Raw genomic sequence first — 23,337 nt, 5'->3', positions numbered from 1 at the left:
ATTTACTTAGGTCAGCTATTTGTCCATGATCAGACCTTTTCAGAACTTTATACTCTTCATTCACAACAGCTGAATGTCTAATTTATTACTCCTTTTAATTTAACAAGCTTAAAAGGAAAACGCCAGCTTTTACATAAACCTCTTAGTGGCCTTTTACTGCTATTCCTCAGCACAATAATTAGTATGAATATATCTAACACTTCCACTTTTATACAATTACGTGAAATTGCATAGGTGTAGATTTCAAATGACAATTCCTAATGGTGCTTTCAAATTGTAAGAAAACAAAAATATGTACATGTTAACTGACAACAGCTTTCCATTTTACTGGTGCTAACATCTATCTCTTGGAGGCTGCTGTCATATTCTCTCTAATGTACTGGCCAATCCAAGACAAAATCATTTCCGCAGTGATAATGCTTGAAATGTCTCATTTGATCATCATGGTTATGAATGCTTTATTTCTCATCTTTTAAAAAAATGGTTCAGATAAAAGAAAATCTGGAAGTTAGAGCAGAACTAACAATTGTATTTTCAGTACTGCTACTGAATAGAACACTGGAGGTTTCTCACAGATTTTATGAATGCTATTGCATCAGTCCATCTCACTAGATACTACAATTCTAAATAATGGTAATTAATGGTAAATAATATAAGCCAAATCTGTACATCATAGATTATGATCCTCCTGCAGTTGTTGAATGTCAATCTCAAAACACCTTAATTGTGTGTTGGGGAATAATAATGCCTGTGCTTCAATATAACCTCCTCCAGCTCCTAGAATTAAATAGGATGATCTCAAAGCTTCACTCACCACAATTTATTCAATGAAAACAATAGATGGCTAATTAACATTCTAATTCAAAAGAATCCATTTTGCTTCCCTTCTAGTATAGATAGTAGTTTTTAGCCACAAGGCTTCACGGAGCAAGGAAGCTAAATCTGAGGTAAAAATTGAAGGCAGCTATTCCAGAACTTTTGCAGATTTCAGAGCAACAAATCCCACTGCAAAATGAGAATCTATAAATATAGATTAGGATAGCTGTTTATAAATCTACACAGCTTTCCTTGATTTAAAATTGCAGTCTTCTAGATCAGTTGTAAATGCAATGCCTGTCCAAAATAATTTCATTCAACAGGAGCCTGAACAGCCAAGACACTCTGGTAATCTCAGAGCAAATCATGCTTTCATGTCTTATTTCTAAAAATAGTCTGTAAATTATTTTAAAAATATTATTCTTATTTTACCATGAAAATTACTAGTTTTCTATTTTTATACAAAGAATCAAAACAAAGAGCAAGTTACATACAGCTATGTGACAAAGATCAAGGGATACACTATTTTCTTTCCAGCGTGTGTCCATGTCCAAAGCCTATTCTGCTTGTTTTCTATTAAACTTTTAAAAAAAAAGAACTGTCAAAAATTGTAAGAAATGCATATACATGGAAGTGCTTCTCTCAAAAGGCTGTAAAAGCCTTTCCTTTGAAACCGTTCCAACTGTATTTTATTAACATTAATTTATTAGTGTTTACAAAATATTTTATTTATTCCAAATATTACTTAATTCTCATATTTAAACAAGTAAGAACTACATTGCAATATTATGAGAACTGATTTAAATTATTAAACAATAATGGAATAATTAAATTATTATTACATAATTATAGATTTAATAATTAAAATCAATGAAAATTATGAGAGCCAGTTTGGTCTACTGGTAAAGGTGCTCGCCTAGAAACCAGGAGACCTGTGAGTTCTAATCCTGCTTTAGGCATGAAAGCCTGGTGGGTGATTTCGGTCCAGGCACTCTCTCTCAGCCCAGCACATCTTACACGGTTGTTGTTGTGGGGAAAATAGGAAGATGAATGAATATTAGCAATGGTTGTCATTCTGAATTATTTATAAAAATAAGAAACCAATTTTAAAAGTCATAATCTTAATGAGTAGCAGATTGGTTTGTATAAAACTTCTCAAATGCAGAATCAAGCAATACATAACTATAATAGTATGTTCAGTCATTATTGGGTTCACACATATATAGAAAGGTAAGAATTCATAGCAGGAAGTAAATAACAGGGGAATTCTTGGATCATGCAATTAACCTTATTTTCAAGTTCTTGCAAAGAATAATAATTGCTCTTGACCAATTCACTAACTGCATTTATTCTAATGGGACTCAAATTTGGGTTAAAGTGAATGGCTCTGTCAATCAAAATTAACAGATAAATTTTGTAAAAGCAAAGCCAGGTTTGATAGGACTGGTGAAATTTCTCAGAAGTTCAAGTCCAATTTGGGACTGACAAAGATAATGACAAAGAGATAAAACTATCCTACTTGACTTCCAATAGAGGTAGACACTCTTCATGTCAGAAAAACACATGTCTATTGTTGAATGTTAAACTGAATTGCCCAAAAGGAAATAAAAGTGATTGAATGAAAAGTCATAATTGTGCCAAGATTGAAGCACATTTCATAAAGACAAAAGTACCACAAACACATATTGGACTGGAAATATTTAGGATCTTCCTGAAGGACAACAAGGGGGACAGATTTAGTTTCTTGGAACAACAGATTCAGAGAAATCTCCATAAAGGCACTAATTAAACTAATAGCTTTCAGTGTAGCATCACAGGAATATATGGAGCTGTAATGACAGCTAAACACAGTGGGAATTATAACCCTGTTAGCTCGAAGCCTTGAACTGAGGAAAGTGAGTATACACTGTGTATCAGTTGAATGGGTACCAACTGCTTATGCCAAGCGCATATCACATATAAGCCTACTTAAGGTTTTATTCACCATCAGCCATTCATTGGAATAAAAATTCTAAATTCTTGGAATAAGAATTCTAAAAAACCCCACAACTTTTTAAAACTGGTAATAAAATTCCTTATATACTAAAATTACAAAAGAGTAAAATGCAGTAAATAAAAGAAAGAATTATGATATGTAGGAGTTTAAACAATCTGAATATTGTATATTTGGCTGGGCAATGCTTTATTTCAAAAACAAAATGCTGTGAAACATATGGAAACACAAACTCTGCATCTGTTTGCAAGGGGGCAGCTAAGAAATTCTAAGAAAAGATGTGCCTACTAACACAGCTGCAGAAGTATTGCTGTTGTGCTCTCACATGTTCCTAATTGCAATACAGCCCTACTCTGCATAACTTTCTGAATATTCAATGTTATAATTTCAAAAGACTATAAAAACTCTCTTACAATTCTTCAGTTTGATTATATAAAACATAACTCTTATCCTAATATATTCTTCACTGATGAAGTATTTAGTTTTTACCTCACTCTTCATGCTAATACTAACAAATAATTTGTTGTTTGATAAATTCACTAAATTAGAGTCAAACTGCACAAAGCAGTATTTATTACTGTTTTTACCGTCAGGATCTGAATACAGTTTTGTTAGAAAATGCATCTCAAATAAAACAAAATAAAAACAAAAATCAGTTTCAAAGCCACAAGCCAAATGAGAGTTATTATTGTTGTTGTTGTTATAGTATTAAGATAAAGATAGACCAGCAATGTATGTCCATGCAGGAATCTTTAATAATTTTTAAAGAAAAATTCAAATTCACTTGACTTGCCTTCTTTGAAGATCTTGTTCCAATAAATTCTGCCAACATCATTTCCACCAAGAAAGATGAGGTTGGAAAAAATCAAGAATGTGGTGGATACAGCTGCCATTGCTGCATGGAATCGACGAATCCCTCTTGGGGATAAAACCCGGTTCTAAAAAGATAAAAATTAAAAGACAGCTTAAAATAAAAGCTAGCAAAATTTTAATGCTGGATTAACTGCAGTCTATTTGTTGTCGCCAGATTAAATATTACCTGGATGTTGGCACTGTGTTAAAACATTCCAGAAATAATTTTCAGGTGAAAATTTGTAATCCTCAAAGTATATTGGCTTTGTGAATTGTATTTAAATGCTTCTAGTTCTGAAAGTTGTCTTTAGATTAGGCTGAATAGCAGTTAATTCAAATCAACCAGTGTGTGTGTGTGTGTGACAGAGAGAGGGACGGCGATATATTTTTTCCTCTTTGGCGGGAAGTTTACAAATTTGTAACTTTCTTTGTTGCAGCAAAAGTCTTATTTTGCTTTTTCTGCATTTTCCTGCATTTTCCTATAGCAATAACACTTTTTTTATATACCACTTCACAGTGCTTCTCTAAGCAGTCTATAGAGTCAGCATATTGCCCCAACAATCTAGGTCCTCATTTTACAGACCTCAGAAGGATGGAAGACTGAGTCAATCTTGAGTAGGTGAGACTAAAGCTGAACAACTGTGTAAGGGAATCACGATTCTGTTACTCCTGACACTTTTTCAACACTTGCTTTATCTTTCAATCACCAAACTGAGTGCATTACAGTTTTAATTGATTATTAACTCCTTATTTGATAGAAGATAGCCCTGAATACAATTATTCTCAAATGTTCCTATCTGATGTGCTATAGTCTCAAATATGTCTTAATAATGTATATTGATTATTAAATATGAATTCTTTTTGAATTTTAGGAATACATAAGCCTGTTTCTAATCTACTACATAGATAACAAAAATCAAATAGCAGAATATTCACTATCTTGCTTTGCCTATAACTTTTCCATGGTATCTGCTCAGTTGATAACAGCTAGCCAAGTTGATATGCTCTGGAACCCCTCAATTAAACAATGCCATCTAACAGAACCTAGGAAACCTTCCTTCTCTGTCATGGCCTCTGGTATGAGATCCTTACAGAAATTATTGTGACTCCCATCCCCAGGGCACACCACAAGGCCCTGAAAATATAGATATACTCCCAGGATTTGGGGGTAGTGTGGATATGGCCCCCTTAATAGACATGTTTTTTATATTGTCGGATGGATTATCTATATGTTTAATTACGTTGTAATATGCATTTTTATATTCTTTGTTGAGAGAGAGCTAATAGAAGCTAAGCTCTAACAGAACAGGCATTATGAGAGGTCCCAATTTGTAGTCTGTGCCATAAGCAGTGATAACTTTTTATTCATTTTTAAATAAAGAGATAATTTAATTTTGGCCAATTTTAATAACTGCCTCTGTGATAAAACTTTATATGATAGCAAACTTGCTCTTAAATGCTTAAAAACTGCAAAGAGCACAAATAGCTGTTTTAATCATACGCATATTGATGTTTTGAATTGTGATGAAAATGGGAGGCTTAAGATCTCATAGGAAAGAAACACATGAGTATAACAATTTGCTTCAAATGTGGAATATCTGCAATTCTTGGAAGTCAATGTACAGCATATGACTCAGCGCTGCTTGGATGAGAAATGGTAGTGAATATTTGACTATGGAGCCTTTCCATCAAAACAAACTGAATGCAACCTGGAATTTAAGCAAAGGATGTGTCTGGCTGATAGAAAAGATGCTGCATATGAATTTCATCTGCCAACTTCTGAGAAGGAATGTTGGACTTACTGAACGTTTGTTCTATGTGCGCTGCAGGAGAATCAAAGCATGGGTTTCAATTCGTCTGACTGGCCAGAGACTGAGTTGTAAAATTTTTGGCCACAACTCTTCCTCCTGGCCGGACCTCAGTTTTTTCAAGGACGAGACAGATCTGGAGAGGATGTAGCCCAACCGTTGAAATCGACCACTCCTGGACCCCGGACCATATCAGAACCAGGGTGGGATTGGACTCTAATGCAGCGCACATAGAATGAACATTCAGATAAGTACATTCCTCCTCCTGTGCATTGCTTGGAGAGTCGTTGTAGGGCGGGAGACAGATTGGTCCAGGGTCCCCTCGGCTGACAGGTCGACAAGTTGGGTATCTGTGGATAGTGGGGGTAGCAGGTTGGACACCCCTTTCAAAAAGCTATGTACTGGGTGCTGGGTGCTGGGAAAGAGGAGCTGCTCCCTCGCCTGGTAGGATGGTGGCCAAGGCTGCCACCTTTCTGCGGAGTGTGTTTGTAGATAATTTGTTATCAAGGCCCACTTGCAAAAAGTCCAAGACCCGCAGATGTAGGGACTATTTTCTCCTTATTGCACCAGCAACAAAATGAAACCCACGTGGCCTCATATATCCTGTTCACTGATGCCTTCAGGAAGCAAGAATAGTCGAAATTACCTTGCCAGAGAAATGTCCCTTCCTAAGGATCTCCCTTTCAAGTGCCAAAGGGACAACTGGAGCCACTGAGGGGTTGGGTGTTGCAGGGCCCCTTAGCTGAGACAGATCCTGTGAGGCGGTATTTTCCATGAGTGTAAGATGGAAAGAGTCATCAGATACACAAACCACAGGTGCTGTGGCCAGTGAGGTGCCACCATCAACACCTCCTCCTCTTCCTACAAGATCTTTCTGATGACCCTCGGTATTAGGGGGGGTTGGAGGAAACGCATACAACAGGTTGGCAGGCCACGGGAAATGGAGGGGATTGATCCCCTTGGCTGCTGGTGTCCAGAACCTGGAAAAAATCTTGGAAGTTGAGTGTTCTGTGGGCTGGCAAATAGATCCAGGACCAGAATACTGAATCTTTCTGTTGGGGTATATCTCCTGTCTGTTCGCTTGTAAATACGAGGAAGGGCCTTTCGCTTGTATTTCCCTTCTACCAGGTTTGGATCTAACACTTCCCCAAACAGCTGACGTCCTCCGAATTGAGCTGATGCTAATATCCATTTGGATTTTATGTTGGCTTGCCACTGGCATAGCCATAACAAGCATCTGGAGGTAACATTGGACGCCACAGCCCTTGAGGCGAACTTGGCCGCATTGAAAGTTGCATCAGCTAAGTACCTAGTTGCTGCGATCAATTTACTGATATCCTGTTGCAGACAGGTATCGTCTGGAGAGACCCTGGTCTGCATCTGCCTCAACCATAAGACCGATGTTCTAGAGAAGAAGGAAGTGGCTGTGGCCAATCTAATTGCCCAAGAAGCTGCCTGGTGAGTTTTACGGGCAGACAGCTCTGCTTTCCCATCCTCAGCCCTCAACCCTTCTGCAGTGTTGGAAGGGAGAATTGCAGCCAAAGCTAAGGAAGTGGAGCATCCACAGTTAGAATTTGTGGAAGCTCCTCTAGCTCTTGTGCTGTATACATTTTCTTGTCCAGGCCACTAGGGGCAGGAATGGATCCAGGCTGATCCCACTGCCTTTTAATGACATCCACAAAAATCTTAGGTGAGGGAATCACTTCCTGAGCTGTGACCTGCTCTGTAAAGAGGCTGGCACAGGGATTGTGAGATTCCATGGGGTCCTCATTAGTACTCCCCATCCTACCCATGTTGGCTGTCATTTTGGCCTTAAGTAATAAGGGCTTTAAAAGGTTGGGGCGAAATATGTGGGTTTGTCTGGGGAGACCACTTTATCCTCAGAAAATCCTCAAAAAATTCAAAATTCCCCAATTCTTCCTCCCCTTCCAGTAAGGCCTTGCTTTGCATTGATGGAGGTGGGAAATAAGGCTGTCTAAGATAGCCTTTATCTGGATGCAAGTGATGGTGCAGGGCTCCAGCCTGCGAAGGTCCTTGATTCAATGGCCTCATCAAACCCCTTTGGGTAAGGGCTACATCAATACCCTGAGCAATAGTCTGCACTATGGCATACATAATTCTACAGACAAGTCCTGGTCTGGGTTTTCCTGAGGGCGGAGCCCCACCACTGTACGAGTGAATGTGGCAGATGGAACGGAAGGTCTTTTGCCAGGCACAGTTAGTAGTCCTGAAGTAGACAGGATGGAGGCATGATCACTCTCTGCCTGATAGGGAATAGCATGAAATTCCTGCAGCTCAGGTATCACAATAGGAGACCAGTTTAGCTGGTCTTGCAGTAGTGTTTGCGATGGTATATCCAGTGCTAAGGACATGCAAGGTACACTAATGCTCCCAGAAATCTCCGGGGCTCTCACTGCTTCTACCTGCTTTTGGGCCTTCACAAAATGCTTTTCCAGGGCCTTTTGCCTTCTTTTGGCATCGTTGTCAGATGCTGAAGAAGTTGATTTGGAATGCTTGGCCGTAGATCTGGTAGTAGGCCTTTTAGTTCCTGATCTTGCTTTCTTTGGCTCAGAACACTGAGCCATCTGCTGACTGGGGGAAGATCCAGCAGAATTACTACTATTAGGGCCCACGTGGTCCGCCATTATTGCTGTAACTACTTGTAAAATAGCCTCAAAGAATCACCCAACTGGAATTAATCCCTTAAAAGGGAATGTCTATCACAGATCAGTAGTGCTGGGTACTCACTAGGCAGTCCAGGCCCCAGGAATAGTGCCAAACTGACAACACGGTTTGTTAGCGCAGGACAGGCTGCAAAGGCAGCAGCAGCAATAGTAAAAAAGGCGCAAAACCGGCAACACTGTCACAAACATCACAATCAGCACATGGAAACTGGCAACACAGTTTACTTGCATGTAAGGGCTGCCTCCCTGGCTGCTGACCGAAGCCTCGATCATTGCAAGAATGTTCTCCGCGCCGATGTTCCTCCATTTCGCAGCTTGCAGCGGCTCCAATGATAATGACTGCCGCCGATAAAATGGTGGCTATCAGCCTTCTGATCTGTGCGCGGCACAGCAAGCCACGGTCGCAACTCACTGCAGCCAGCCAAGCCTTGGACCGAAGCCTCGGCATTGCAAGCCGCCTTGTCACCCCCTCAGCACTCCAGCCACTTCAATTCTACTGTTTGTTCCCCAAATTTTCCTAATAAGAATTAAAGAAATTGTAGAACCAACTCAATATAAGTCTCTCTAGGCTGACTGAGTTGAAAAAACTGAGGCTCAGTCTCTGGCCAATGAGACGAATTGAAACCCATGCTTGGACTCTCCAAGCAGCGCACAGGAGAAAGGTCTCAAAAGGGCCATGCCTAATGATATGCCAGAATACAAATTCCTTTCATAGTTTTCTGGGAACTCCATGAAAAGGCAGCCTCTGCGGGAAAATATGATTTCATGTGTTCTTTAAATATCAAATTCTAAGGTAAAAGATGAATGACAACCAGACTATGGTTCTCTTGTGAGTAAAAACAGCACATTATCTTTCATCATATAGGAATTCATCTTTCTGTCTCCTATGCCAAAGATTATGATCCAATCTTTGGGGATATTGGTTATTCCCAAGAAGAATATTTTGTGGTACCTAGCAACCACTAATAAGGGAAAGAAAAGACAAACCTAGACATTTATTATCAGCTATTGCTGATTCCTAGCCAGGAAAGGAGAAGCAGTCCAGTTTACAAAGGGTGGCTGTGCAGTATCTAGCCACATTAGTGACTTAAGATTAGCAGTCTACATCAGTACAATGCCACTGGACTTTCCATGGCAAAATATTGTAACCATGAAAATCACAGTTGTGCAACAAAACTAGTCCTACCTGCTTTTGTTTTGCACAAGAGCTGTAACATCATGATATTCTCAATCATTGTGCCAAATTTATCTTAAGTTTCTCCAGCTGCCATATTTCAAATACACATACTGATTTCTTTTCCAAACCTTGAACAGATATTTATAACAACGTTGATATAGGAATGCTAAAGGCAGTCATTTTTTTTAATAAATTGTAAAAAGAAAAATGTGTTTGAATGCCTTGTGATATGTAGTTAGGGCAGGAAATTTTTAATTAATTCATAAATATACTTTTTTAAATTAACTTGTTGGATTCCATATTTCATACATGACAAGCATAAAGATATTTGGAATATTTAAATACTAGTTTTGACTATGTTACCAGAGAAGAAGTAGTCATTGACTAGTAATTAGGGATTTGATCATAGAGCAAAAGCAAAGATCTCTGTAGTTTAAGAGTCTACAACCTCTCTGTTCATTCCAATGGGTACTCCTCAAATTACAACAGTTCATTTAGCGATAGTTCAAAGTTACAATGGCACTGAAAAAGTGACATGACCAATTTTCACACTTACAACCATTACAGCATCCCCAAATGTCTTGTTCAGTAAGCATTCATAGCTATGATACTAATGAAAAAGTAGCTGCACAACCAATCCTTGCATTAATAATCTTCATATCAGGGGTCTCCAACCTTGGTCCCTTTAAGACTTGTGGACTTCAACTCCCAGAGCAAAGCTGGCTGAGGGACTCTGGGAGTTGAAGTCCACAAGTCTTAAAGGGACCAAGGTTGGAGACCCCTGCTTCATAGGACTGTAAAGCAAAGGAAGGCTAAGATCATCAGGTTCACTTAAGAGCTGTGGTGGCGCAGTGGTTAGAATGCAGTACTGCAGGTTATTCCTGCTGACTGTCAGCTGCCAGCAGTTTGGCAGTTCGATTTTCATTGGCTCAAGGTTGACTCAGACTTCCATCCTTCCCAGGTTGGTAAAATGAGAACCCAGATTTGGGGGGGCAATATGCTGACTCTGTAAACTGCTTGGAGAGTGCTGTGAAGCACTATATAAGTCCAAGTGCTATTGCTATTGCTATTAATAACTGAGTTATCAGTCCCAATCTACCCAAATGAAGAGTACCTGTAGCAGTTTAACAGAATAACAAAGCTTGCGCAAAACCATCCCGCCTCCCCGCCAGTCTGCAAAGCCGGAAAGGTTGGGGAACTCTGATCTATTGGAAGACAAAGGCTTTTCTTCCCTCTAAAACAAAAATCATGAAGCGAATTCTAGAGAATTTTCAGCTGAGATGAATTTCAGCCAACCCTTACATAACTCATCTTTATGCAGCTTTGCTTGTTGCTCATTTTTTATATAACTTGCTGAAGGCAACTCGTCAATTACAGAATTTCCTCTGTCAGTAGGCATAAAAGGAGCCAATTTTCTCTCCCACTGCAACTCTCCACCAAGCTTACTGAAAATCTTCTTTCTAAACTCTTGTGGCTTGTTTCAACAACAGATAGAGTGGCTAATGGTGCAAAAAGAATGGTTATTTCTTGATTCTGCTAAAAAAAGAAACGCAAAAACGGCAACTGAATTCCACCTTTGGATATCATTTGTGGGATCTCTTCCTAATTTGCTTGATATTTTACAGTGATATATATTCTTTTGCTAATTCCTACTTCAGTCTAGTCTCACCTCATCTCCAGTTTTTCAGCCACTATCCAGGAAATTTTAGCACGTACTGCTTGTGGCGCCATGCAGCTGTTTCTTCTTCTTTTCTAAGCCAAGATTAAACAGTTCACCGCACAGAAATAGGGAGGATAAGAATGAAGGCCTAACCCGCCAGCCATCAGATTTTCTATTAATACTTGCTACTTGTTCCTTTCACAAGACAAAGATGCCGATTGATCACCTACACCATTAAGCACCATCTACATGTTTTAAAATGATTAAACAGGGATCCATTTTACATCTTTCGAAACATTTCAAGAGCAAAATAAATTATCACTATAATTTATTATCCCTGGTCTTTCTCAATGGCTGTGATCATATAGCATGCCTGACAGAATCAGCCATCTCCACATTCAATAGACTGCCTGTGGTTGCCTAGTATCACGTTAGCAATATGACGAAGCCAAAGGCCCAGGCAACTGAAATGTAACCATTTTCCATGTCTTCCAATTACCTTTAAGGTGATTAGTAAGCTCTCATATCCTGCCTTGTTTCCTCCAACACCCTCCTCCCAAGACACTCCTTTTAATGGTTTGACAGGGTCAGTACTAATGCAAAAGAACTTTTCGTTCACATTCTTTTCATTCAAAGTACTACATGTACTCTTCATTTAGTGATCTGTGTTGGGACTGGTAACTCAGTTATTAAGCAAAAGTTATGATCTTACTTTAACTTTCCTTTGCTTTACAGACCTATGGATGTTATAAATGCAAGGATTGGTTGCAACCTAGAACCAAGGAGAAACTTCTTGACAGTAAGAACAATCAATCAGTGGAACAACTTCCTTTTAGAAGTTGTACATGCTCCAACACTGGAGGCTTTTAAGAAGGGACTGGAGGACCATTTGTCGAAAATGGTGTAGGGCTGTGATGGTGAACCTATGGCACGCATATCACAGGTGGCATGTGGAGCCATATCAGTGGGCACGTGAGCGAGCTCCAGTGCGCATGTGCGCACCAGTCAGCTGATTTTCGGGCCTTCTGGGCCCACCGGAAGTCAGCAAACAGGCTGTTTCCGGCCTCCGGAGAACCTTTGGGGGGGAAAGGACATTTTCACCCTCCCCAGGCTCCAAGAAAGCCTCTGGAGCCTGGGGAGGGCAAAAAACGGACCTACCATGGCCACCGTGCCTTTGTATGCCAAAGGCAGGGGGAGCACAGGGGGGGGCATTGAATTATGGGGATGGGCACATACGTGCGCGACCCCCCCCCGTGCAACCCCATCTTTTGGCACACAACAGCAAAAATGTTAGCCATCACTGGTATAGGGTCTCCTGCTGGAGCAGGGGGTTGGACTATAAGACCTCCAAAATCCCTTTCAACTCTGTTATTCTGTTAAACTACTACAGGTACTCTTCATTTCATAATTACAGTTGGGACTAGTAAGTCATTAAGCGAAAAATACGATCTTACTTTAGCTTTCCTTTGCTTTACAGTCCTATGAAAGTCATAAATGCAAGGATTGGTTGTGCAGCTACTTTTTCATTATCATCATAACTATGAATGCTTACTGAACAAGACATTTGGAAGTTCAAGCAGGGACAGAGAAGAGTATGAGCATATATTTCAGTTTTAAGTTACTTGATGGTGATGTAGAGTGGAAAGACTTAGCATTAATTGACCAGTTCAGAGAAAGGCTGGCCAATGAACTGAGAGACAAGCTAATGAGGCAAGGAGCCCAAAATACTATGCAAGAGCTTTTTTAACATTGTGTAATTATAGATGGCCAGCTGAAACAATTGAAGCAAGGGAGAAACAGGAAGGAAAAAAGAACCTACAATGTCTTCCCCATACAATCTCTCCCAATTCTCCAAATCCAGCATGGCAGAACAGTGAGGGCGGTATGGGACAACCAAAACAGAAGGCAGCAAGGACTATGCTATTACTGTGAGGCTCCTGGACACATAGATATATCATGCCAAATAAAACAACAGCAGTGATTACAATAATAAGATGCAGAATTTGTAAATCAATGGAATACAAAGCCTATAATTGCCTAGCTCGATCCCAGATAGTGCCTGAGGAAAATGTCACCATTCTCCCCACCTCAGAGCTCCAAAAGGAGGCCATCCACCATCTGAGGAGAACTCAGCCAACCAAGAACATTAAGTAGGCAAGCATACTTAATTATTTCTATTATTGTTACTTCAGATTCTGGGCAGAAAGAGGAGCTTTCTGCTTTTGCAGACTCTGGTAAAAAAGGTAATTGTTGCTGACTATAGGGAGCGATGCTCATCTCAATTTCAAGGCCATTGAGCCAGCGCTTTTGGAAGACATATCCATGGTCATGTAGCCAGCATGGTATCACGGACTGCTGTGATTCACTGCTGTGATTTCTACTGAAGTGGCACCCATTTACTGACTTGCATTTGTATGCTTTTGAAGTGTGGAGCTTGGGTCTCAAACCAGAGTGCCAGTTTTCCAACTGACAAGCCCAGTGTCTTAACCACTGTGCCACCCTATACAATCTGGACAACTAATAATTTCATTGGTATAGAAACAGTACAGAAGCCAATTCCCTATTCAACCCCTAGACTGCCCAATGGCTGTTGAAACTATTGACCAGCAGCTGCTAAAGACAAGACTGGTCCTACACCACATAGTTCCTTTGCAAATGACAATCAAAGATCACACAGAGCACATATCACTTTATGAAAATGTGTGCTCCATTAGGGTAGGGCCTGCCTTAGTTTCTTTCTCTGACCATAAAAGGGCGGTGAGGTCCTCCCCAATAGTCTGGTTTCTTTCTACCTTTCCCACAAGGTCTCCCTTGCATTCCATTACAGAGTCCCACTTTTTCTTAACTTTAGAGGCAATGTAGTGCTAGTTTCATACCCAAGTTCTTTGATTAATCGAATGAGCAATCGAAAACTAAAAGGGTTATCAGTGCATGTAACATAGATGTCTGTATGGGTAAGACTATCAGCCCTGCTATCAAGCAAAACCAAGCATTTAACAGTGAGTGCCATACCATGTGCACTAAACCAACAGGTGGCAAGAAAGTAGGGGCAGTCAACACAGGTTATGTAGACAGTAAACACAAGGTCAATCCAAATGGACTCAAATGTCTATACACCAATGCACAGAGTATGAGGAATAAACAGGGTGAATTAGAAATTCAAGTAAATGAGGGCAGATATGATATTGTTGCCATTACTTGGTGGGATGAAACTGACAAATGGAACATACAGCTAGAGGGATATAAATTATTTAAAAGAAATAGACCAAATAAAAGAGGAGGTGGAGTTGCACTATATATAAGAAATAACTACATCTCTACAGAAATAGAGCACAACAATGATGAAAATCATCTTGAATGGATTTGGGTCAATATAAAAGGAGTGAAAAACGATATTGCCATAGGTCTATACTATAGGCCACCCAACCAAACAGAGGAAGTAGATGAACTTTTTGCTAGTCAGCTAACTAAGGTATGTAGGAAGCACATCACAGTAGTAATGGGGGATTTTAACTACCCTGACATCAACTGGGAAACAAACTCTGCACCAAGTGGAAGATCCAACAGGTTTCTAACAAACCTAGCAGACAACTTTGTTTCCCAAAAAATAGAGAAGGTGACAAGGGGATCAGCCATACTGGACTTAATTCTCACTAACAGAGATGAAATGATAGAAGGTGTTGAAGCTACAGGAACCTTGGGGGCAAGTGACCACGCAATATTGGAATTCGACATTAAGCAAATACAAGTAGTAGAACAAAGTCAAACTAGAGTCTTGGACTTTAAGAGAGCTAATTTCAATAAACTTAGAGAGAGCTTGAGAAGGATTCAATGGATGAGAATCCTCAGGGGGAAAACAACTCAAGAAGCTTGGGAAATTTTGAAAAGTGAGATTATAAAAGCGCAGTCTAACACAATGAGGAAGAAAAATAATAGATCTCAAAAGAAACCAGCATGGATGCATAAAGAACTATCTGACAAATTGAAAGACAAAAAGGACAAGTATAAAAAGTGGAAAGAGGGGCAAATAACTAAGGCAGAATATCAGCAAATAGCCCGAGCCTGTAAAGATGAAGTGAGGAAAGCTAAGGCTCACAATGAACAAAGGCTAGCGACAAAAGTAAAAAATAACAAAAAAAGCTTCTTCCAACATGTTAAAAACAAGAAAAAAGTCAAGGAAACAATTGGCCCATTGCTGGGAGAAAGTGGCAAGAAGATGACAAGCAACAGGGAGAAAGCAGATCTACTTAACTCATATTTTGCATCTGTCTTTACACAAAAGGAAAAAACAATCCAACCTATCAAAACAGCACTACAAAAACAGATTAGAAACACAAGTTAAAATAGGGAAGAAAATGGTAAGTGAACACCTGTCTACCCTAGACGAGTTCAAATCACCAGGACCGGATGGATTACACCCCAAGGTTCTGAAGGAACTGGCAGACGTGATCTCAGAACCACTGAACTATATCTTTCAAAGATCCTGGAGCACAGGGAGCTGGCAGAGGACTGGAAAAGAGCTGATGTAGTTCCCATCTTCAAAAAAGGAAAAAAAACAGATCCAGGAAACTACAGACCTATCAGCCTGACCTCAATACCGGGGAAGATTCTGGAAAAGATAATCAAGCAACGAATCACTGAACACCTAGAAGCAAACAAAGTAATAACCAAAAGCCAACATGGGTTTGTCAAAAACAGATCATGCCAGACTAATCTTATTGCATTCTTTGACAAAATGACAAAATTAGTAGACCAGAGGAATGCTGTCGATATAATTTACTTGGACTTCAGTAAAGCATTTGATAAAGTAGACCATAACCTACTACTAGATAAAGTAGAAAAATGTGGGTTAGACAGCACCACCACCAGATGGATTCATAACTGGCTGACCAACCACACTCAACGTGTAGTCCTCAACGGAACTACATCCACATGGAGGGAAGTATGCAGTGGAGTACCCCAAGGCTCTGTTTTAGGCCCAGTACTCTTCAACATCTTCATCAATGACTTGGACGAGGGGATAGAATAGAATAGAATTTTATTGGCCAAGTGTGATTGGACACACAAGGAATTTGTCTTGGTGCATACGCTCTCAGTGTACATAAAAGAAAAGATACGTTCATCAAGGTACAACATTTACAACACAATTGATGATCAATATATCAATATAAATCATAAGGATTGCCAGCAACAAGTTATAGTCATACAGTCATAAGTGGAAAGAGATTGGTGATGGGAACTATGAAACGATTAATAGTAGTGCAGATTCAGTAAATAGTCTGACAGTGTTGAGGGAATTATTTGTTTAGCAGAGTGATGGCCTTCGGGAAAAAACTGTTTTTGTGTCTAGTTGTTCTGTTGTGCAGTGCTCTATAGCGTCGTTTTGAGGGTAGGAGTTGAAACAGTTTATGTCCAGGATGCGAGGGATCTGCAAATATTTTCACGGCTCTCTTCTTGATTCGTGCAGTATACAGGTCCTCAATGGAAGGCAAGTTGGTAGCAATTATTTTTTCTGCAGTTCTAATTATCCTCTGAAGTCTGTGTTTTTCTTGTTGGGTTGCAGAACCGAACCAGACAGTTATAGAGGTGCAAATGACAGACTCAATAATTCCTCTGTAGAACTGGATCAGCAGCTCCTTGGGCAGTTTGAGCTTACTGAGTTGGCGCAGAAAGAACATTCTTTGTTGTCCTTTTTTAATGATGTTTTTGATGTTAGCTGTCCATTTGAGATCTTGAGATATGATAGAACCCAGAAATTTGAAGGTTTCTACTGTTGATACTGTGTTGTCAAGTATTGTGAGAGGTGGAAGTATGGAAGGGTTTTTCCTAAAATCTACCACCATTTCTACGGTTTTGAGTGTGTTCAGTTCCAGATTGTTTTGGTTGCACCACAAGGCTAGTCGTTCGACCTCTCGTCTATATAGATGGGGAACTCATCAAATTTGCAGATGACACCAAGCTGGCAGGAATAGCCAACACTCCAGAAGATAGACTCAAGTTACAGAAAGATCTTGACAAGACTAGAACATTGGGCGCTATCTAACAAAATGAAATTCAACAGTGAAAAAAGAAAGGTTCTACGTTTAGGCCAAAAAAACAAAATGCACCGGTACCGTATATGTGGTACCTTGCTCAATAGTAGTACCTATGAGAGGGATCTTGGAGTCCTAGTGGATAACCATTTAGATATGAGCCAGCAGTGTGCAGCAGCTGCTAAAAAAGCCAACACAGTTCTGGGCTGCATAAACAGAGGGATAGAATCAAGATCACGTGAAGTGTTAGTACCACTTTATAATGCCTTGGTAAGGCCACACTTGGAATATTGCATCCAGTTTTGGTCCCCGCGATGTAAAAAAGAAGTTGAGACTCTAGAAAGAGTGCAGAGAAGAGCAACAAAGATGATTAGGGGCTGGAGGCTAAAACATATGAAGAACGGTTGCAGGAACTGGGTATATCTAGTTTAATAAAAAGAAGGACTAGGGGAGACATGATAGCTGTGTTCCAATATCTCAGGGGTTGCCACAAAGAAGAGGGAGTCAGGCTGTTCTCCAAAGCACCTGAGGGTAGAACAAGAAGCAATGGTTGGAAACTGATCAAAGAAAGAAGCAACTTAGAACTAAGGAGAAATTTCCTGACTATTAGAACAATTAATAAGTGGAACGACTTGCCTGCAGAAGTTGTGAATGCTCCAACACTGGAAATTTTTAAGAAAATGTTGGATAACCATCTGACTGAGATGGTGTAGGGTTTCCTGCCTGGGCAGGGGGTTGGACTAGAAGGCCTCCAAGGTCCCTTCCAACTCTGTTGTTATGTTATGTTATGATTAGGAGACAAGCAGTTCTAAAAAGTACTTAACCTGCTCAGGAAGTTTTCAGAAAACACACGTCAGATTTAATCCTAAACTTACATATGATTCTTAGAAACATGAAAAAGAATTAACTTACAATAAAATTATGGACAATTGGAAAAGAAACAATCCTCTTCACTCCATTTTCAGCTGTTACTCCAAGCCAATTAAGCACAGCCCAGGACCAAAGATAGCTATGGCTTCCATGCCAATAACTTACAAAAGCAAATGTGATGGCAGTCGAAAACAGCATCTTAAATATGCTGCAGTGAGATCCTCCCATTGGGACATAAATATACCTGCCAGAGAAATTAAAAATAGAAGTAATTAGATATAAGCTTTCCAAGAGTTGCTTGTTTTTATTAATGATAAAGTTTTCTCTTGACTAATTACTTGACATGTTATATTTGCAATCCATTCTAGTTTCTCGAGCAGAGCAGATCACAACATTTTTAACAAATGTCAAAACACTTTTTTCCTGCAGATGATGTACCACCAAACTCTTGTCCTATATCACTTTCAATGGACCCACAACTGATTTGTGAACCTCTACTTGTTTGGAAAAGTGGAGGTAAAATCCAATCGTTGTTTTTATGAGAAAAGTTCCTTTTAAGTATAATTTCTTGTTTTCAATGAAGATTTACACTCAAAAGCAGCAGCCACTTTTCTTTGTTTGCTGATAATTTCTGCCTGTTTTCCCACACCTCTCTCCCTCTTCTCATTTCTACAGCATCCTGCTGCTTTGCATGAATATTCCAATGAAAATGAATTCTTTTATCCAAATCCTAGATATTATACAATCTCTCTCCTTTATTACAAATAATTCAAACACTTGTTAGCTGGATTTTTAAAATATTATTTTTCACTAGTGTTGTGTATATACTTCATATTTGGACTAGATTATGAGAATGTAGAATTAAGGTTTTTTTTTCTTTCTCTAACTCATCAAGGATCCTGATAACACGGCATTCCACATTTTCTTAGTCTTAAAACAAATTGACAGGGAGAATCGCAAAAGTGGAATAACTATGTAGCAAAACAATTACAGAATTACAGAAGGGCAAGTTAAAAAGAGTGAAATAGTGACACAAAGATCGCTTGGATTATCTCTGTGACTACGTAGCACAGATGGAGAGGAAGCTAATCACCAGACTGCAAGAACATAAGTGAGTGGTCAAAGGAGGAGACCCAAGCTCATTGGTAGCCTCATATTGCAATGAACAAGGACATACATTCAATTTCAAATTCAAGTTACTAAGATTGTTGGCTGAGCAGGTACATAGGTAGCCAGGGAAATGATTGAAGCCTGGGAAACGGGCCCCTTGTCAGTCAACAGGACTTACTACCAGCTTATCAGGTACTTAGGAGCCGAAGACTTGGCAGCACAAGGAAACAACAGCCAATGACTTAATAGCCAGCCATCAACACCCCAATCAACAAATAAAAACCGCACACAACCAGGCACCACATAAATACTGCACATAGAATAGTTCAAAGCACACATTCTGGTAGAAAGAAGTTCCCTGAAGATGGGCTCCAGTATGAGTCCAAAAGCTCAGAACACTAAACCTCTGGTCCTGGTGTCTGACTCAGACTGGATCCTGCAAAATTATCCTGCAACATGTATATTTGCCTTCATTCACGAAAATAGTTTTTTAAAAAGCAGATAGGGACAGGTAGCCTGGTCAGCAGCAAGAAAGATATCCATGAAGACATTGGCATATATGGTTGCCTACTGTAATGGTGCCCAGATCAATAATTTACAAAATCCTTTTTTAACCATTGTAGATACATCTTTTCAAGGCCATATATTAATATTTTCCCTCCGCAATACGGAAAACAGATATAATAAGATTCCATACCTAGAAAGACTCTGTCAGTGTGGAAAGTGGGAATTGGAATCAATGGCTCACATGCTTCTAAGTTGCTTTTTCTGTGAGCAAGCCAGACACTAAAGTAAAACGCCCTATATTAAAAGGTATAAAGGACAGTCTACATAACTTTGTCTTTACCCATTAATAATGCACCACAAGTTGCAAAATTTGTTCTGAAGTCATACAGCAAGCTCATCAAGGCAAAATCTTTTGTCCTACCTTAATGTTTTATACTAAAAAATTGTTTACTTCCTCCATTTTATTTTCTCTATTTTATTCATACATGCACTCAAAGACTGTAAAGTAGTAGCAAATAGAGTATATAACTTTTATAAAGAATGTTTTTATGGTGTTAGTTAATTAAATCAGCTATCTTAAATTTACATAAATTATCTAGGCTGTATATACGTGGATACTTTGCTATACTTTTCTCTTTCTTCTGGTTACTTAGCTGTAATAAATTTTGTTATGCTATGTTCCTACCCCTGAATCAAAAATATAATATGAACATCAAATTTCCCCACTGATGATCCAGTTAATTTCTTCTCAAACTGAGGAAGGGCAGATCTTTCTTCAAATATGATAACATGTTTGAAAAGTAAGTAGGTACAATGCTATGCAGTTTTGTATCAGTGTAGGGATTTCAAGCCTGCTAAAATCAATGGAAATTTTTAATGCTACTAGCTAGTACAGTAAATCCCTCAGAGTACAAACTTGGCTCTTAAATGATAATTCATGTTCATTATTTTCCATGAAAAACATCTAACTATAGCAAAAAATTAGCCTGCTTAACATCAGAGAACACCACTGCTATTACTGCATTGATGAGACTATACCTGGGAATAAGCTAAAAACAGCTTTAATTAAAAACTGTATTTTCAATTACGGTTCAGTTTATATGACATTGACTATTCCTCCCCCAGTGACTTCTCAGAGGAAAAGGGATCCATTTCAGACTTTTATTTCTAATACATGTAGTTGGTTAATTGTGCAAGCTTCATTTTATTTTGTTTAAAAAATGTGGAGATGTGTCCTTGCGGGAAGGTAGGTAAATTATTGCCAAGCCACATGATAAATGCCAATAAAAACTGACAAAGGACAGGATCCAGCCTAAAGACTCTGAAAGCAAATTTTGCATAGCTTGTGCATTCAGAGCAATGAAGTTAAGCTACAGATTTAGACTTAATAATTTTTACCCAAGTTATCAGAAAAATGCAGATTAATATAGATAATATAGTCTAGAAACTAAAATAGGTGTTCACACATAAATTCATTAAGTCAAAATCACAATATTTGCAATATAATTCCATGTATCACATTGAACCTTTTCTGGAGATATGCTATAATTCTGTTCATATTTTTAATTTATTTATAAAAATCATACACAGTCTTAATCTGGTCAGATTCTAGGAATTATAATATATAGTGCATTGTAAATATATACTTTATATTATATATAAAGTATATATATTTTTCATGATGGACTTCATTGAAAGGACAACTTGATTTTGAAGTCTAATATTATGACTACTAACATTTGAAAATATAAGCCAATTCTGCCAAGTGTTATGATGACACAGTGTGTGTGAAGTTGTAAAAATGGTGCTGTAAATATTTGAATTGTAATAATTCATAATGTAGATTGATATCACTTTCTGTATAGATGTATGAGTGAAGTTTAGAGGTCATATCCATACCCACATATACTCTGACTATGAGTCATCAACATGCTGACCTAGATAGATTTTCTCCATGATGATTTATCCATTGGTCTTCCAATGATGCACTCATAGCCTCTGTAACTAAATTCATCAACTTCTCATCCATTTCACTTATTGGCCACCTTTCCCAACATTAGAACCTTCTCTAGGTTCTCTTTGCATATTGTGTACAAAACCTACATATTCTTATCTAAATAAAAGCCATGATGACAATTTAAAATGTACTGTATTTTTCGGAGTATAAGATGCAGCTTAGTTTTTCGGGAGGAAAATAGGGGGGGAAATCTGCCTACCAGATATTCATCTGGCTAGTGTCCTTAGTCTGGTCAGCTTCAGTACATTAGTTTGCTGGGGTTTTTTTAATCCCCTGCTTAGGGATAAAAAACAGCTTGTAAGGCACAGCTGAGAAGAAGCAGCAATGAGAAAAGCAGGCAAAGCATGGGGGTGGGAATGGGGAAGAGATCGCTTCACTTGGCTAGCACCTAGTTAGGGCTGAAAAAAAAGCTTTGAAAAGCTACATTTGGAGTTTAAGACGCACCCAAATTTTCAGCCTCTTTTGTGGGGGAGAAAGGTGCATCTTATACTCTGAAAAATACAGTAATTGCAATGCCTGTTTTAGGGACACAAAAATAATAAACATTTTAAAGTGTTAATTGAAAATGAGACTAGAATTTGCGCCAATTGCCTATACCACTGGAGTTTTTTTTACAACTGCATTGCTTCTTTTTCAAAACTGGGCAGCTTTTTAAGTCATCTTATCTCCTGCCAGCAAGCTGTTCCAATTAAAAAGTACATCATAGTTTTAATTCACTAGATACCCATTACTGAATTGAACAGATTATGTAAATATTACCCTTCAAATCCCTGCTGTATCACAAACTTAATTTCTGAAAAAGTTAAGAATGACATCAAATGAAAACTTACACATTCAGCAACCTCTTCCCATTTCTTACAAACTCCAGGAAGGATGAGTAATATTAGCAACAGCATAACATCATAATTCTTGGAAGAATTTGCTTGTACCTTTAAACTTTGTTGCTTAATAACTATAAGTTTAGGCTTCACAATCAGTTGTTCTTTCAAAGAAGCTCATTATGAAGTATCCTTGTAATTTTGGTAAACTTGTTTTTGCTATCAGTCATCATTACTCAACTGCATCTTTGTATACTTTTAATGCTCTTCATTTGACAATTTCAGCTCCCCTGAAGGGTTCATGAGCAGCTCCTGTTCTCTCCTACCATGCTGAAGATGCAAATAAAGCAATACTCTCTTTGCTTACAATACAATTATTGACATCACAAAGTCTAATTTGCCTACAACTGATTCTGTGTGGACAGATACTTAAAGTTGTCAGTTAACATAAAAGCCTCCTGATGTGATGTTACCATTTTTAATTTCCTTTGTATTCTAGCACCGTGGTACTTTTGCTTTTGTAGGGGACTTGTTTTACATGATATGTTTTCTATGTGAGCCACTGAGAGTCATTTTAGTTATAGTAGAATAAAAATATGGGTAATACATACACTGAAGATATTAAAGTAATATTAGAAAATGGCTACAATGCTGCTAGAATGCAAGGAAGTGATGTATTCTTTACAAGCCAATTCAAATTATATCTGATTATAGAACAATTGAAGGGCGACAAGACTATGAAAGATATGAAAGGATTAATGGTATACACCAGGTCAACAAAACTGTGGCTATGAATACAAGTGAAAATTGTTAATCTAAGCCAAATCTAAGATTAGATGTGTTAATAGGATTGTATTAGTAATAAGTATAGCTCAATCATATAAATATTTCCAGCGTGGAGATTATACTACCAGATACCCATGAAACAGGAAGATAAATGATACATACTGTACATGAAAGCTTTCAGAGCTTTTAAGTGACTTTTTAAAAAAA

General features: G+C 38.6%; 1 protein-coding gene across 9 annotated transcripts in view; it reads right to left on the bottom strand.

Moving 5' to 3' along the window:
- The window catches only part of HHAT (hedgehog acyltransferase), a 246,873-nt gene that overhangs the window by 35,904 nt on the left and 187,632 nt on the right, over positions 1-23,337 (bottom strand). For 7 of the 9 annotated variants that reach the window (XM_058165305.1, XM_058165306.1, XM_058165307.1 and 4 more), the window contains 2 exons: positions 17,935-18,136; positions 3,603-3,747 (listed from right to left, as the gene is read on the bottom strand). In XM_058165305.1, coding sequence (XP_058021288.1) covers positions 3,603-3,747; positions 17,935-18,136 — 347 coding nt within the window. The remainder of the gene's footprint in view (positions 1-3,602; positions 3,748-17,934; positions 18,137-23,337) is intronic. The other 2 variants (XR_009152958.1, XM_058165308.1) reach the window with 2 other exon arrangements.

The sequence above is a fragment of the Ahaetulla prasina genome, chromosome 1 (assembly GCF_028640845.1).
Source record: "Ahaetulla prasina isolate Xishuangbanna chromosome 1, ASM2864084v1, whole genome shotgun sequence".
NCBI lineage: Eukaryota > Metazoa > Chordata > Lepidosauria > Squamata > Colubridae > Ahaetulla > Ahaetulla prasina.
The sequence above is the reverse complement of the archived record's forward strand: the minus strand, read 5'-3'. Positions and strand labels throughout refer to the sequence as shown.